This window comes from Abramis brama (genome assembly GCF_963993115.1).
Source record: "Abramis brama genome assembly, chromosome: 13".
Lineage (NCBI taxonomy): Eukaryota > Metazoa > Chordata > Actinopteri > Cypriniformes > Leuciscidae > Abramis > Abramis brama.
Window position 1 is genome coordinate 33,071,705 of NC_139975.1, and position 18,772 is coordinate 33,090,476.

The following is an 18,772-nucleotide window of genomic DNA, read 5'->3' on the forward strand; positions in this document are numbered from 1 at the left end:
CCCCTTCTCTATTTCAGTCTCTGGTTTTCTCTCGCATTCGCACGAAAACGCAGTGGCACACATGTTAACACCAGCCCTGCAGTTTGAGGCTTTCCCTCTAGAGATGTCAGGTTGTCAAAGCTAACCATCCACTGTCGGAGTGAAGACAGGAAGCAATCCAGATAAAACATTTAGCCTCCGTGTATCAGAAAATTCATTTCCCAGTCACCAGCTCTAATAATAGCTCTTCTGGGAGGCAACATGTAGATTAACATTGTTTCAGTGTTGTTGCTCTATTCCACGCTAGGAAATCTCTGTCTGTTGTTGTACATTTGTAAATAATTTCTCATAGAGATGTACCGATACAAATTTTTTCTCTAATACTGCTTAAACCGAGGCGCTACAGTCATGTACAGTAATGTCACATTTAAAATGCCATTTATTGTTCGATTTCCGTGATAAAATGGACTGAATTTGAAACCTGAGACTTTGTTTCTTATCAGAAGTAAAGCTCAATGCTCTTTGCGATTGGATAGGAGGCGATACAAATTATGTTTGATGTAGGGAAAAATCACAGACCTGCAACCCTGGCTTGAACTACAGGTGATTCGGTGGGTCAAATAGAGCTTTAACATCGCTACTATATGTTAATCTTAATTGTTAATACGTTATTGTCGCGTTAACTTTGACAGCCCTAAATTCAACAGCAGAGATTTTCTTCAAACACAGTGTGAATTGCAATCTGACTTTTTCCCGCCCCTTTTAATTGACAGGATATAATTGGCCCTCATCATTGGCTGTTTTTAAACAGTCGATACCGATTATTGGCAGATTCATCCGTGCATCCCTAGTTTATCTACATAAATACAGGTTGAGTGCAATGATTGGTCAACATACTATCAGCACAGTATTCTACATTTGCCTTTATTCTGTATTTACAATGGTGCAAAATAATACAATAACAATATTTTCCATTTTATAAAGAAAATGTGAGTGGCTGTGGTTGCCAGGCAGTGCTATGCATTTGCCAAGGTATTCAGAGTGTTTTGGAAAAAAAATGTGCTGTTGCTGAGGTTTCAAAATCAAAAGAGCTGATTCCTGTATGAAGTTGCTATGATATTTTGGCTTAAAGATATGCCTTGAGTCCCTCATTCAAAGTAAGTCTATGGGATTTTTTCACTCATTTTATCATCTACCAGGCAAAAAGTCAGAAAGTGCACCTCCCCTCAGATAGCCACACAATATGAAGTATCATTCAAATCCATTGCAAAAACGACGTGAAACAAGATCATATCCATGAATTTGTCTGACGAGGCTTAAGAAGATCTCTCAGATACCGCAGGTTTCTCAATGCCATGTCTGCTCATTGTGTTACAGGGTTCCTCAGCACAGGAGACCAGGCTGCTAAAGGGAATTATGGGATTCTGGATCAGATCCAGGCTCTGCGTTGGATAAGCGAGAACATTGGCTATTTCGGCGGCGATTCCAATCGCATCACTGTTTTTGGATCAGGAATTGGTGCCTCTTGCGTGAGCCTTCTGACCCTGTCCCATCATTCTGAAGGTAAGGGAACATTTCATTCCACAGAAGAACAAGTAAATCAAAATTAATACTCAACTTTGCTATGATCTTTGCATTATAATGCAAAGGGAAAAGTAATATTGCAAGTTAAATAAGTAGATACAGGTTGTACAGATACAGATTCAGACTCATCACTTAGTTTGTAAAAATGGAGAAAAAAAAAAATGCATTAACTGTAATCAATTATTAATACATTATCATATAAAATAAATAGTTATTATTTATTGTAAATTATTATAATTTATAATGTTTTTTTTTACAATAGACTATCACAATGTAATTAAAGAATAACTTTGACCAACCAATGACAGCACATCATAACCATGTAAATCCAGTAAACCTGGTTGTGCACAAGGAATCCAGAAAGGGACATGGACGTCCACTGGATCGTCTGGGATTTACTTGTAAATAACTGTATACCCACATAACTTACAACAGAAACCAGAAGTTACTCCACCAAAGAAATACCCTTTTCATTCTTTCCATTTTGAAAATCGAGGGATGAGTAAAAAATTATACATTGTAATCAGCAGCCAGTTATATTTAACTCCTATGATTGCTATGAGTGGTTCCACACAATAGATATTGACAAAAATGTTGTCTTTACTTATTCATGGTTGACTAAACTGTTTAACATGTGTCCAATAAATTCATGGTGGACAATATAAATGACAGATGTGTTGCAGATGTGCTGTTTTTCTGTTGACAGCCTGTTGCATAAAACACTAAAGTGCTTATAATTGATGCCAGCAATACTGGACGTTCATCCGACAGTAAATTGCAAACAAAGTGTGTAAATTAACATGCATAGTTATGTATTTATGCAGCCATAAAGAGGTGGCAGTTTTTCACAGGACTTACCAAGGTTACATTTATCATCTTAGCAGCTGTAGCATTTCATCGCAGCCGACTCTAGATGTAAATCTAAAACACATTCCCAAGAGGCTTTTCTGAGATGTGAGACACAATGATGGGAAAGTCAATTGACTTTGTGGGTTTCCATGACATCCAATTGACTGTTGAACTTCAAATGGTTGAATCATAAAACATGAGAACAAATGTTAACTGTAAATATCAATTCCTTTGAGATAAATATGTACAAGCAACACGTATATTATAAAGATAAGCCCACTGTTTGTATTGTTGTAAGACAGTAAAATGAAGTTGGAGCTTTCTAAAATACTAGATATATTCAAAGTCGTGACGTTCTACATTTTGTGATACTACAAGCAATTGATGTTGTATCAGGCAGTCTGTAGGAGACTATTGTAAAGATAGCCACTGTAATTCTTTCACTCGCTCTCTTTCTACACTGTAAAAAATGATTTTATGTCAAAGTAAATAAAACAGGAAAAATCATGTATCTTTTGCTAAGAATAATTTTGTAAAAATGAAAACTTTAGTATATTAAGTAAATCCTAATTATATACTAATTTTTTACTTGTAAATATTAGACATCCAACAGACAAGTGAAATTGACTTCTGACTCTCTGGCATATTTACATGCATTAATTAAGTACTTGAAGCAAATTTTAAAAAATCAAGTAAAATTTAGTCCTTGAAGAAAGGAATCTGCGCATGCGCAGAAAGAAGAAAACACGCGATGATTGAGGGATTTCGAATCTCCACTCCAACGGCTCTCGACAGGTAAGCAACAGTAAAAAACTGCATTATATTACGGATTTATAATGATTTTTTGATTAATTCAACGATTGTCTTGTCATCACTTCATGCTATACATTTGAAAAGTTTAGTGTTCTTAAGTTTAGAGACGTGCTCCAGAAAAAAGTTAAGGGAGAGGCAGAGGCAGAAAGCACCCTGTTTATTTTCTTTATTTTACAAAAGCACAATGTTTTATTTCGATTGAAAGTGGAAAAAGTAGACATTTAACAGTTTATTTTTTCATATTTCTTAAGTCTGTAATCTTTATGACCAAAAATGACGGAGTATAAGTCTAATTTGCTGCTACGCGCGGGCGCTTTTGCCGACTCAAGAGGGTTAATGACGAGTTAACTTTGTAGACGTTAGCCATATTTTTTTCTCAGTTTTAAACTTTACGTTTTACACGATTTATCAGTAATTACGCCTAAAAACCATGAATATGTCACTTAAATCATGATCTTTTTGTTTAATATTTATTTTGTGTGCAATTTTCTTTATAGATGACAAATATTGGCCACGAATTAACAATAGGCCTAAGTGAGAAGGTTCTCGTTCCCTCATCGTGCACAATATAATTCATTTCCTCATTCATTTGCTAAATCGTGCATACTATCTATTAAATGGTCCCTGCTTTTACTAAATCGTAACCACGTTGTAAATGACAATAATTCGTACTCCCAAATTCCTAATTCGTAGCCTTGATATCTGCTGTGTGTCACATGTTAGCATTAATGTGTGTAAATTGACTATGAGAGTAAGGTCATGCAGGATGTTTTTAATGATTTGGTTTAAATGAAATGAATAATGTGAATGCAAATTAATTAACTTTTAATTTAAAAGTATTAGCTGTTTACTGATTATTGTTTTTTTCTCTCTCTCTTTTCTTAATTTCAGGATATTTCTCAAATGCATTCAGCCCTTTGTGCCTCCGTTGCTGTAAACCGGTTGAGAGGGACAAAGAGAGAGACCGAACACACTGAATTGTTATTATTGTCATTATAGGTTTCTGTATATGCTTATTTCTTAATAAATTACTCTTAACTGCACATTGTCACAGTATTATTTTGTCACATTATAAGAGTAACATTTAATTTAATTTAAAATAATTACCAGCACTGCATAAAACAAGTAAAATGTATTTAAAATATCAAGTGGTTTTACTTAATTATATTAATTAGATCAGATTTGTAAGTAAAAATTACTCAATATAATTTAACAGGCCAAGTTATATGTACTTATTCACTTTGTGAATTTTACTCGGCTTAGTTAAGTAGATTTACTTAATTTCCATCAATGTGAAATTTACTTGAAAAAAATTTGTGCAAAAACTTGCCTTATAAAAATTGAGTAAATTCTACTTATTGTTTTTCTCAGTGTACATAGGTTGAAAATTGTGTCTGGGTTTCTCTATTAAGCGATCATTGAAGTTTTAGATAAGGTCTTAGGTTGTTTCTACGCTTCACTTCCTGCTATGAATAATTTTGTGTGATTGTTTGCACTCTGTAGATTGCATCAAATCGTTATTAATTGCTTTGATTTACTTTGGATTTAGATTGATTTCCTTTACCATAAATGGATTTTCTATTCACATATTCATTATTGCCAAGCTTCATGTAGCATGTTATTATATAGTCACATCAACCGCCTCCTTCCTTTCTCAGTAAATTGGATATTACTGATGCTGATGTTTCCCCTGAATAGAACTATATTCCCTTCTTGGTTTGATGAGATAAAAAAGCAGTCTTGGAGTTGGGTTTTACTGACAGCCTCTATAAACCTTGAAAATTGAAACAGGAAACCTGCCATTGCAGTAAGGGGTATTCGCAAGTGTTTCCAATATTAATCAGCTAGCTCTGCAATAGTCCTCAAAGCTGTGATTTTAGCCATCACAGCAAGGGAAAGCGGCCTACCAAACAGTAATGGCAAGGCTTAGAGGAATGCTGTGCTAAAGTATCCATCTTCTGTTTTTGTAAAAAGTAAATGTCACCACAACTGAGAAGTATAGTTGCCTTGGTCAAACAATGACTACAGTTTAACCCTCTGGTGCTGTTCGGTAATTTTTTACTTCATCGGAATGGTACGAAACTTGGTTTCGGCACTTGCTGTGTGAAAAAAAAAAAAAAAAAAAAAAAAAAAAGATCATTGTTTTTATTGTTGGCGGTCAAAATAAACAAATTTAATCTAATGGAAGCATTTGGTACTGCACACAAACATATTATTACTGAAAGCTCATTTTTTGATATATCAACCTCAAATTTGGAGCACTTCTTGTTTAGATGTATGGCTTTGATTTTCTCAATAGTAAAATTGTATAACTTTTTTCAAGTTCATCTTTTTTTAAAAATTCACTTCAGCAATAATATGTAAAGTGTCGTATTTAAAAAGAGACCAAACTTAAGTCTGTGCTCCAAAGCATTCAAGATTTATGGCAGTTTAAGTTGGAAGTTTCATTTTCAGGTCCATGCTCAAAAAGTTAATAAATGGATTATAACTACTGCATAAACATGATTTAGTACAATAAAATACCCTTGAAGTACAAAATATTAAATATAAAACATTATTGAACTAAAATATAGCACAATCATTTAATTTCAGAAAAAAAATGTTTTGACCGACATGCGAACAGTACCAGAGGGTTAAACATGATATTATGGGGGACAGGTGAAGAAACATGTTCAACAAAGTGCTTGTGTAGATGTCCAGGTGGTCAAGAACTCAATCATGGTGTTGAGAAAGATTATTTTTGGTTGATGTCCTGGTAAGCAAATGTATGTTATCACAATTAACAAATCATTGCGTCCTGTTTTAAGGAACTCATCAATGTTCTCACAGATGTGCAAATGCCACAGAAAAATATAAATATCTTTGCAAGCTATGTGTGCAATCTGGGAATTGATTGTTCTGCTAATTGGCAAAAAATTTAGTTGCCCTTGGAGTAGAGCAATAAACATCATCTGATGAAACAGATTTCATGCACTGCCCAGCGGCTGGACAGGACACATCTGAGGCTGAAATCCCTCTGCTGGTGAATCCCACCCACGGTGCAAGAGACATTCACATTTCCCCTGACCCTGATCCCCAGGAAAACACAATTACCTGAATCCCATCATCTGAAATATCAAAGGCCTTGATCAAAAAACACTTCAGCTCTATCCTCGCAGTGCAGTGTGTGAGATTGAGTGTGATGCTTGTTTGGCAAGTGTGTGTATTTGTGGTGGTGTTAATGAGGCCACTGTGACCTGTCTCCTCCTTGCAGTCTGGCTCATCATCTTATGGGGCCTGCTGCTCCCACATGGAGCTCGCCCTGTCTGGGTGTGTGGCAGGCCAGGAAAGAGGGCTTCATCTATCAGCCCACTCCACCGCAGGAGTTAGCCTGCCCGCCATGCCCCTGTTGTGGGATGGATTGCAGATGCATCCCACTGTCCTCCTCCATCATCAAGTGTAAGGGCAATCACCTGCCTCACTTCTTCGATGGAAATGGGGACCTTATGTAAAGGGAGAGGACAAAGGTAGTTTCTGTGTATAGAGTTTTTGAAGGATGGGGCTTGAATGTGATCACATGATAGTGCTGCGTTCGATACTATAGATCACACAATACTCTTAGATCGACTACAAAATTACACTGGTGTTCAAGGACAAGCATTAAGTTGGTTCAGATCATACTTATCTGACCGCTACCATTTTGTCTATTTAAATGGAGAAAAATCTATCATAACTCCAGTAAACTATGGAGTGCCGCAGGGATCTGTGTTAGGCCCTCTGTTATTCTCAATATATATATGCTGCCACTTGGAAATATTATAAGGAAACATGGAATTAGTTTCCATTGTTATGCTGATGACACTCAAATCTATATTTCATCACGGCCAGATGAAAACGCTAAATTATCCAAATTGACAGAGTGTGTTAAAGATATTAAAGATTGGATGACGCGCAATTTTCTTTTATTAAATCCAGACAAGACAGAGGTACTAATCATCGGTTCAAAAAACCGCCCACAAAACCTCTCACACTACAACTTTAACATAGTAGGATGTCCTTTTACTTTATCCTCTACAGTAAAAGACCTGGGTGTTATACTAGACTGCAACCTGTCTTTTGAAAATCATATTTCATATGTTACAAGAACAGCCTTTTTCCACCTTAGAAACATTGCTAAGCTACGTAATATGCTATCAGTTTCTGATGCAGAAAAATTAGTTCATGCATTCATGACCTCGAGACTAGATTACTGTAATGCTTTGTTTGCCGGTTGTCCTGCGTCCTCATTAAACAAGCTACAGTTGGTCCAAAATGCCACCGCTAGAGTTCTTACTAGATCAAGAAAATATGATCATATAACACCAATTTTATCATCACTACATTGGTTACCTATAAAGTTCCGTATTAATTACAAGGTATTGCTACTGACTTATAAAGCCCTAAATGGCTTAGCTCCAGTCTATTTAACGGATCTTCTATTGCCCTATAATCCATCGCGCTCTTTAAGATCACTAAATTCGAGGCTTTTGGTCATACCTAGGATATCTAGGTCCACCAAAGGATGGAGAGCATTTTCACATTTAGCTCCAAAACTCTGGAATAGTCTTCCTGATACTGTTCGTTGCTCAGACTCGCTCTCCCAGTTTAAAACTAGATTAAAGACGCATCTCTTCAGCCAGGCATTCATATAATACTTTTAATCTTACAGTTAAAGGGGACATATCATGCCAAATGCACTTTTTTAGCCCTTAAATGCATTTTGTTGTATATTTGGAGTGTTTAGAAGTACAGAAAATATGAAATTATTCTCTTCAGGTGCTTCGTTGATATCTTTATATTCTGTTTTGGTCATATTTTTCAACCTGTTCCGATTTTTCTGTTATCTATGACGTTTTTGAACTATTACGTCACAGTATTTGCAGCGGAACTGCCAAATAAGGACAATGACTTCCGGCCCAACACTTCGAGCAATCCGCCATTTTTATTTCTCGCTGCAATTTTGTAGTCCAAGCTAAAGGATGCAGAAGTTACAAGAGGGTAAGTTAAAATGTTCGGTTGTTGGATGTAGTAACCCACACGCTTCATTACACCGTCTAATGTAGATGAACTGCCGCGCGTGACAGGGTGCATGTTTAACTGAAAGAACGAGCAGAGAGAGAGACCCGGTCGCGCGCGCGCTCACTCTCTCTTTTTCAGAGCCAGGCGAAAGTGTAAACAAGACATCACCGTCTCCAAACTAGACGCTGTCTTGCTCTCTCTCCCTCGCACATATTAATCAAAATAAATCGACACGGTGGTAAAAGGTCGGAAGACCAAAGTTTCATGTGTAAATACAGTAATACACCATTGCAATACATCCATATGAAGACGTTGTTCTACAGGTTCGTCGTCTTCATTTTCATCTCGCTCCGGCTCCGACTCTGGCTCGAACATGTAAGGCTGGCTGGACAAGTCTTCCGTTGTTGACATTTTGTTAATAACGTGTGAATAAAAAGTTTCTGTGCCGCTAGATAATCATATCTCTGCTATCAAACTACAAAAATGGCCGAACGGGGTGGAGTTGAACCGCTGCAACCTGGAGAGGGGGCGGGGTATGAAGTGTCTCAATTGTATTTAAAGAGACTGCACCAAAACGAGTTGCTCTCAGACGCACATCAGAAAAGGGGTAGAAAAGGGTCCTGTGGAGCTATAATAATGAGGAATTCAGACCCAAGCATTGCAGTTCCACTTTATATAGACTACAAATGTATGATTTATATGTAAAAAGGAACAATTTAAAAGCATGATATGTCTCCTTTAAATCCGACCTCTAGTTCATAAACGCCAGAGGAGAACTGGCCCTCGACTGAGCCTGGGTTCTCCCAAGGTTTTTTTTTTCTTTCTCCATTAAGTCACCTGATGGAGTTTTTCGGTTCCTTGCCACTGTTGCCTTTGGCTTGCTCAGTTGGGGATATTTGGGGAAATTTAATTTAATTAATAAATCAACAATACTATTGATCAGCATTACCAAACGTGGACGTTTTCCACTAGAAACAAGCATTGATGTATTATTTTAATTTAATACTGTGAAGCTGCTTTGATACAATCTGTATTGTGAAAAGCGCTATATAAATAAACTTGACTTGACTTGACTTGACATGATCTTCCATTTCTGTATCTGTAAGCATCATCAATTGGTTATTTACACAAGTGGGACATGTTTCGGTTTCAACATCATTTGTTGGTTCTGGAACAACACTCCTATTGACTGTCATTGTCCTTTGATTTGCTGGTAGGTTTAGGACATCCTGGAAGGCCACCTTTCTAAAGAGTGTAGCTCCAACCTTAATTAAACACACTTGAACCAGCTAATTAAAATCCTCAAGAGTGACAGGTGTGTTGGAGCAGAGCAGAGCTAAACTCTCTTGGAAGTTGGCTCTCCAGGAGCAGGATTGGACATTCCTGGTTTAGAGTTGTTATCAAAGCCTGCAAAACTCTAATCAACCAGGCTACATCTTCGTGTTATAGAGTTAGGGAGAGGTCCTGTAATAACATTCCTATTAACCAATCATTGCAGTGCAATTTCAGGAATAGGGGTGTGGCAGTGATGCCCAATTCTGCTCCAAGATGGCCATATTTCAGCTCCCACCCCAATTGAACAATCCTGAACCAGCTAATCAAGATTTTGAGGACTTACAGGTGCGTTGGAGCCGATTTGAGCTAAACTCTGTAGGAGGCCTCTCTGTAGGAAGTTGGCTCTCCAGGATCTTGATTAGACATCTCTGGATTAAAGTTATTGCTAGGGCCTGCAACAACACTTTCAACTAGTCTATGCCTTCTGGTTTTAGGCTTAGGGTCTGGGGAGTGGAACAACATTCTTTTCAACCAACTAATGCCATTTAACATCAAGGGTGGGTTAGGGTCAGGGCTAGGGCAGAACTGTGATTGATAATATGAATGTTTTTTCGAGTACCAACAAAGCGTGTTGGTTCAGGTACATGTTCTACAGCATCTTGGCAAATCACATTGTTCACAAGCATCCAGTCAAGAATCCAGATGTGTTCTTAATCATTCCGGGCCACTGCCTCTCCTTCAAATGCAGCTTTTCCGGTCTTTCTAGCATCAGTGCTCGGGGAGGGAGAGCAAACAAGAGGGAAGGTGAATGATTGAGAGAATGAGGAGTTCTATATCAAGGACATTACCCAATCTCATGTATTATTATCTATTTGGCATAAGGCTGGCTCTAATTGAACATGCAGATTTGCCTTTTTCTTTCTCTCTCCTAATAACAATTATGTCAAATGAGAGATGGCTCCACGGGCTGTCGCTGGAATATTAAACAACTAGAGCTTTGGCTGTGTGTGTGTGTGTGTGTGTGTGTGTGTGTGTGTGTGTGTGTGTGTATTGGAAGGATGTTGGAGACCACCCAGCAGTGTTACTGAAGGTCATTGGGTGTCCTTTTTTTCTATTCCTGTAACTAATCAGCCTAAAAGCTCTGCTCACGAGGACATGCTCCCCTTTTAATGGAACGTCTCATACATTAAAGGGGACTCGCGAGGGGCTACATTGGAGGATTCCTTCTACCCATGTCAGCTCGCATTTTTTATGAAGACTTTTGGGTTATTGGGGACCATAAATATGCACACTTAAATTGTGTTAGTTTTATTAGTGGGATGGTATTCATGGTGGTATAGCTTTGTGATGTGATGCACGACTTTCAAGTGTTAACACTTTGAGCTGCAAAACTGTGCATGAATAAAGAGGCACTTGAGTCTAATGAACTAAATGAGATGACGGTTTAAACAAAGTCTGCGATGAACAGATATGCCAGAATTAGTGACACAACATCTTACGAAATGAAAAGATATTTGCTGTGACATTACAGTTAAAATAATGCACAGATAAGTCCTAGCCAGTCGACACATCGAGTCATTGCTTTTCTTTATGACTGAATATGGTCTAGTTTTAATTGAAGCCATAATGTGGCTGTACTTAAAGTGACAGTGTCTCATATAGTGAATAAGAGCTCTGAAAAGTAATCAATCTACTTTATGACTTTAATATCATACATTCAAGTTAAGCAAGTCCATTTGCTTTTAGTGTACTGAAAGCACTTAGTTTAACTGAACATCATTCTCTGGCTGTCCTCATTCACTCCACACAATGTTTTTACACGACACAACAGTTATTCACGCCTGCGCTCTTCTGCCTAACTTAAACAATGACACTTTTCTTTCAGATAGCTGTGTTGATGTGACTTATTGCTATTCTTATATTTTAAAGTTTTTTTAGAAGCAGTAACATAAAAATACTGGGTATCGTGGAGATGTTCCTGATTTTGTACCTAATAAGCTGTGAATAATTGTATTTATTTTGGATAATTAATATTTCATAACCTAATAACTGATGCTCAGAGAATATTGATGTTTGACTTTAATCTGACTAAAGTCTTTATAGGAGGGGATTATGAAAAGACTTTATTTTGACATTCAGCTGTTTACTCAGCTTGTACATTGAGTTACCAGAGTGAATGAATGTTACTGTATTTGACAAATGTGCGTCTCAGACGCATTGCGTATTTCTTGTCAAATTATCCACTCAAAAACAAAGTATACATGTGGATCACGCACAAGTAGCATGAACTAGCACAATAAGTAAATGTGATGTGTGTCTGTGTATGTGTGTCCATCTCTTTTATTTATAACCGAGTCATTCAGTTTAAAAATCATATTTTACCCATTAAGGGTATCTATATTATAACCTCAAACAAACATTATGTTTAATTGTGCTTGCAATTGCCTTGATGTCCCTTAAAAAGTTCAAATAATGAATAAAAAATGTTAATCTATATTATATTAAATTATATTACAAATCAGCTCAAATGTAATTTTCATTTAAATTCTGAAAATATTCTTTTTCTCACGTCCGCAAACGTTCTGTGAACTATGTTACTAACCATACATACAAAAAGTGGGTTATCTCAAAACCACGCGACCAGCATTATATAATGTTTTTTTTTTCTTTTTTTTTTTTTCTGTGGAGGATATTTCGAACACAATATTGTCTTCGAATACTCATTTCATCTAAAATAACCTATTTAAATGTTGCTTTTTGAATTAAACTTACCCATATTCCAGTGTTGACAAAATAATAATAATAATAATGCATGTGCAAGATACTTGAATAACAGGAAGGAACCTCACTTTTGCAATAGTCAGTCAATACATAACAGCATTAAGCTAAAATAAACCATTTTGTATTGTTGTTTGAAAGCAGAGGCTCTGTTCTTTATTATGATATATTGCATGTTCAGATATTCAAAATATTCTGGGGGCCATGGAAGTTTTTATGAAATTATCAAAAATGCTGACAGCATAAAAAAATAAAATAAAAAAAAAGAGTCAAAATGGTGAAACTGTCAACTATGTTACCTGTCACCTAAGTGCTGTACCCTGTAAAGCCAGTTCTTGGATAACATAGTTGTCATGACCCTACTGTGTGACTATTTCCACTGATCATAATGATTGGTTGCATTAGAACTAGTGCTGGGCAGTGTACCGCTTCATTTGGTGTATAAAGGTGTCAATATTGGGTACAATATTGTATGTATTTTTCAAATACCTCCATACCAGTGCATAACTAAAACAATTGCTGCATCTATTCAATGGCCACAAAGAGCGCTATATAGGCTATATATGAGTGGACCACTATTAACTGCATATCATTCTTATTAATGGTTATAACTTTATAACACAACAATAAATAACCAACACAACTAACCCTCTTTAACATGGCAAATGGCATGTAGACCCCTATGATTCCTACAATGTGGAAATCGGACAGAAACACGGATTTCAGTCACAAATTACTGTATAAAGAACAATTTGGCCACGAATTAATCAAAAGTCAGAACCAAAATCAAAACCTACGCAAATGCTGCAAGTCAGAACCAATCAATCACAGAGAGCGTTCACACACTGCCAGCATTCAAACAGGGCTGCGTTTCCCAAAAGTGTCATAAGAAAACATTGATGCTTTTGGGAAACGCAGCCCAGAACAATGCTTAACAGAAGACAGAAAAACATCATATGTTTGAGTTATTTCACAATAAACAAATTGAAATTGTAGCCTACATAGTCTGTGCAATTAAATTGAATGTTAAAATAAAACATACACTGTCAGAATAAAAAAAGTTGCATTTTATGGGTGCAACAGCCTGTCACTGGCAGTCCCTTATGGAAATGAACATTACAGTGATCATAGTTGAACTATTTTGTAGATTTCCATGGTTACCACTACAAGTAAACATTTTAACTGTGTGTAAACAAAAAATATATTATAATAAATTCGAAATAAGGCGTATTGAATGTTAAAATGCCTTTCAAATATAATGTTAAGTGGGTATCATTACCCATTTTACTCTTAGTAATTCAATAATTTAAGAAATTTTTAAATTTAAAAGTTCAGTTTAGAGGTATCGTATCGGTTTCGGTATCGGCGATACTGGCCTTGAAAGTATCGGTATCGTATCGAAAAGAAAATAAGTGGTATCGGCCATCCCTACACAGAAACTCAAAGGTCTTCACGACAACCCGTCAAAATAAAGGTTTTAGACTTGAAGAAACTTGAAGAAATTATAACAGAAATACATTAATATTGCACAGTAGAGTGTATTTTTTTTCAAGTAATAATAGTAATAATAATAAATACAGTTTATTAAAACACAGAAATTTGAAGGTCTTCATTACAACACGCCATAATAAAAGTTCAATCTAACTTGAAGAAACTATTAAAAAAAAATACATTACTATTGCACAGTATAATGTACTTCTTAAAGTACTACTACTACTACTAATAATACAATTAACATTGTTTTTAAGGGAATATCACACTAGTTGTTACATGTTTTAGTTTAAACAGTAAACTTGCCAAACATAAAAGGTATTATTACATTTTAATTTGATTACACTTCAAAAGATTAACTTAATTGTTAGTTTTATCAATTTATTTGATTACCACCCTTTGTAAAAATAAATTTGTATTTGAAATTACAATGTTTTTATCTCCCATGTACCCCTGACAGTAAAATAAGCCACTATAAATCTATATAAAGGTTCAGTCATGAAAAGAAAAGTACTGTGGAATTAACAAAATGACATATGAGGCAGATTTATGATAAAAAAAATAAAATCACTTTACTTTCTTTGTAATTACCTATATGAAACCAATAGTAATTTTATTGAAAAAGCTTTTTTTTATTACTTTTTTCCTTAAGGTGAAATATGCCTGCAGTTACAGAATGAACCTGTTGTTCAGAAGCAGTAATAGTCTTCTGAACATTATTCAGCAAAATCTTATTAAACCCTGCAGGTGTCATAAAGGTCACTGGCAATGAGGTGCATTTTTAATTTGATCGAGCTAATTGGCTCGCTAAAACCTGACTTATTTTAAGTTCATTTTTATTTGAATGTGGTTGAATTTGGCATGGGTGGGCTGATAAATTTGTAATTATTCTGTCTTTTGACACCATTTTGACCCCCTGAGGCCGATTGCAAACATGGGAGGTGAGCCTTATCACACTGACAGGATAACCAATCAATCACAGTTGTGTTGACACACCGGCTTTCACTCATATTAACCTGTTCCTCTTTCACATTCAAAACATGCTACGGGATCTCAATGAGGAAAAACTTGGGCTGGGTTTCCCGAAACCTTCTTAACGCTACGTCGTTCTTAAGTTACACCTTAAGCTGTACCTTATCGTTAATATGCGTTTCCCGAAACGTTCTTAGTTAAGTATATCTTCTGTAAGTCATACGTTCGGAAGGTTGGTCTGGACCCCTCTTAGCTTTACCTTATCACTGTTGCAGGTCTATACGAATATAATTCTGAAGTTTTAATACACACAGACAGTGTTCAGTTAGGCTATTTCAAGTGTTTTCATGCAAAGAATAAAATTGTCAATCACACTGATTGTTGTTAGAATTTTAATTATGTTATTATTATATATTATATTATTAATTTAATAAAAGAGCGTTTTTAAAGGCTAGTGAAAGCATAGGCTACTGTCAGTTAAGTCCTATTCGGACGTTAATTTTTTCTCATGGGCTTGTCCGGTATTTTACACATTTACTGGGGTAAGTCTGTGATTTTAGTGCCGCCCGAATCCATAATATCAGTGTTTTTCTCACCCAACCCGCGTAAAAATCCCTGGCCAAATTAGTACCTACTGTTTTTTGACAAACAGGTCGTGTGGGAATTTAATTGCCGTCTGAACCCACATCTCCGAGTTTACAAGAAGAGATTCAAAATTCACTGTTTAAATCCCTTTTGATCACTGCCGAGCACCGTACGTAAGATGTACACTTTTATTACTGAAATGCTGGAAAGTATTTCCAAGAACAATATTTCATCGCAGCTCCATCTCAGCAAACAAAAATGGGAAAGAGATGAAAGCACGTAAAATTTTGGAAATGGTTATTGTGGCAGCAATATATGATACAATTTAAAAATATGTAGGCTAGGCTATTATAGGCTATTATAGTTTGGATTATTTTTTATAATATCCAATAGTCCTAATAAATGTAATTTCAACTATTTCTGAAGTGCTTCTTTTATAAAGAACACCACTTTCTAGCATAAAGCCCTGGACAAGAGAATAATTGATTCTCGAGCCATCGATATCAACCAATTCAGCAGCATCGCCACAGACAGCACCGGGTAACGTCGCACATAAGAAGGTATATCTTAAGCAGCTTTCTAAGGTATAGTTCGGGGAACACGCCTAGCAATGGTATACCTTTAGTTAAGTTACACCTTAAGAGTCTTCGTAGCGCGCTAAGAGACAACGTTATCGGGAAACCCAGCCTTGATCCTTTGGGCTTGCTGTTAGATGTGTGGGGTTTTTTTGTGTTTTTTTTTTTTTTTTTACTATTTGATCTAATATTTTGTTTTGTTTGTTTGTTATTTTCTCATCTGAGCTAAATTCATCCATTTTTTTTGCACTGCCTCTCTCTCTCTCTCTCTCTCTCTCTCTCTGTAAGACTACATTGGCTTTTAGGTGTGAAAGTGAAACATGTCTTCAGGCTTGAAATACATTTGAACTCATATATAAACAGACATGCACACTGGTGTGCTGTTCCTTACACAGTGGTCAAGCTCATTTTCAAGAAGGAATGGTTTTTCTGTTTACTGTGTTTGCGTGACCCCATTTCAAGAAGCTGGTGAGCGCAACCCCATTCTACAAAATGTCAGAAAAACAGGCTAAAACATGTGCATCAAGAGCCTCTCTGTAAATTCACTGATCACATTTGACCTTTAGAAATGACAGAAACCTGGCAGTATCCGTTGTGTTGCGTTCCCTCTGAAATCAAACCTACAGAGCCAGTTTTATAGACGCCAGTAGCAGATATGTTATTGTTGAATGTGGAGTATCACAACAGCCTCCGATCACTGGCCAGCACTGGCGGGTAAATGTCAGACCTAAGATCAGAGAACGGAAATGTGACTCTTTAACAGCATCACTGATTTCTGTGAAGAAAGAGCCACTGTCGATTGCGGATGTAGTTTTCACAGAGAATGGCCGAAGAAGACGCTCTGACAGCTGAATCAAGATCTTTCATAAGCTTTTAAAGCTGCACTGTCTTTGTCTTTGTTCAAAGTATCCAGTGATATTTTTCATCAATGCTTTATCCAAATCATTTCATCATCTGATCACAGGAAGTGCTAAACACCCTGAGAAACTCCATCAGGTGAGAGTCTTCCTGCTACAACAGACAGTTTTCTCTCCGGTTAAACCTCACACAAAAGACAGCGAAACTACTTCCCTAAACACAATACAGATGTCATATTTAATTTTCAGTCTAGTTCCGGCAGAAGAGTGACCTCTGACCCGACCAGTCCCGGCGCCACGGGTGGGCATTGGGGGGCCTGGCCCACCTTGTGAGTCACTAGTGCCCGCCCTGGACGAGCCTGTCTCCCTTCACCAACTCCACGTCACGTCCCAACCACCAGTCCTTGCTTGTTTGCACAATATTTTTTTATCAATAGGCTACTGTTATCAAAAGTTATCTTTTTTTATATACATAACTCCTGAATAAAAAAAAAAATGTGTTTGGTCTAATAAAAAAAAAAAAATTGGTTTGTCGAGAGTGAGCGCGGAAATGCAAATGATAAGCGGTCTTATTAAGCGAGTCATTGAGTCATTCATTCAAACGATTCGTTCAAACGGCTGATTCATTAAAGGGATACTCTACCGTTTTTTCATATTAAACTATGTTATTCCCTTATCTAAGACGAGTTGATACATACCTCTCTCATCTCAGTGCGTGCACTTAATCGCTCTAGCGCGCGGTGACACTTTGAAAGCACTTAGCTTAGCCCAGTATATTCAGTGGTATCTAGCAGCAATGAATTTAGAAGTGACCAAACACATCAACGTTTTCCCTATTTAAAAACAGTTACACGAGTAGTTATACGACCAAGTATGGTGACACAAAATAAAACGTGGTGCTTTTCTAAGCGGGTTAAAAAGGATAACTATAATGTATGGCGTAATAGCACTTTTGGAAGTACTTTGACTGGCGCAGTAAAAAGTCACGCCTGATCCTCTTCCTCTCACTTCTGTCAATAGTGGGAAGAGGATCAGGCGTGACTTTTTACTGCGCCAGTCGAAGTACTGAGAGAGGTATGTATCAACTCGTCTTAGATAAGGGAATAACATAGTTTAATATGAAAAAACGGTAGAGTATCCCTTTAAGAATGAGACCGATGTTTATGAATGGGTCATTGAATCTTTGACTCAACCGAATCATTCAAAACACGATTGAGTGTTGCTGTGAGACGTGATACGCTGTGATCTTTGTTTGGATTGGAACTATGTTCGCTGCTAAAATAGAACAAAAACAGTCTTCGCCTAAAATGTAAGTGTTTATTGAACTGTCATATGAAATCAGTGTCACATTTTCAATCGTGATGGTATTCAGCACTCTTGGTCGTGTGCGGTTGCCGAACTGTATCATGTTATAAATATAAAAACTCCACATTTAGAATTTTTACTGCATGTTAACTGAGTTTCTGTGTGTGTGCTGCGCTCATAGACTGTTATAAAACTGCGCTCATTTGTTTCGATTTCTCATTGAGAGGCTGCGCGAGCCACTTTTGCTCGTGCAATTGTAGAGTGTGAGCTAAAAGCGCAGTTTAATGCCTGACAGGACAGGAAAGTTCGTTTTTCTGAGGTGAGAGACTTTTATTAATTAACAAGTTACAAAAATAACGATAGAACAATAACACTGACATATAGCCTGACAACATGTCATCTGACCGCAGATACTGAATCGGGACAACGGGTTTTTCTCAGGCACTCTAACAAGTGTTAACAGCTTTCACGCACGTCTTTCAAAATAAAAGTCTCCCGTCAGAAAAATATTTAGAATTACTGTACGTTTTTTTTATGTTGATGTTGTTTCTTTGCACACTCCTCAACCCACTCAGAACTCTTTTGGGTTGCAACCCACCAGTTGAGAAACACTGTCCTATGTCATGTGTCAGGTCAGAGGTCACTCTTCCACATGAACTAGACTCGCGTACG

At 36.8% G+C, this 18,772-nt stretch overlaps 1 protein-coding gene across 2 annotated transcripts in view; it reads left to right on the top strand.

Annotated features, from left to right (window-relative positions):
* nlgn3a (neuroligin 3a) overlaps nucleotides 1-18,772 on the top strand; it is a 216,383-nt gene that overhangs the window by 136,514 nt on the left and 61,097 nt on the right. For both annotated transcript variants that reach the window (XM_084134013.1, XM_084134014.1), the window contains one exon: nucleotides 1,357-1,542. In XM_084134013.1, coding sequence (XP_083990139.1) covers nucleotides 1,357-1,542 — 186 coding nt within the window. The remainder of the gene's footprint in view (nucleotides 1-1,356; nucleotides 1,543-18,772) is intronic.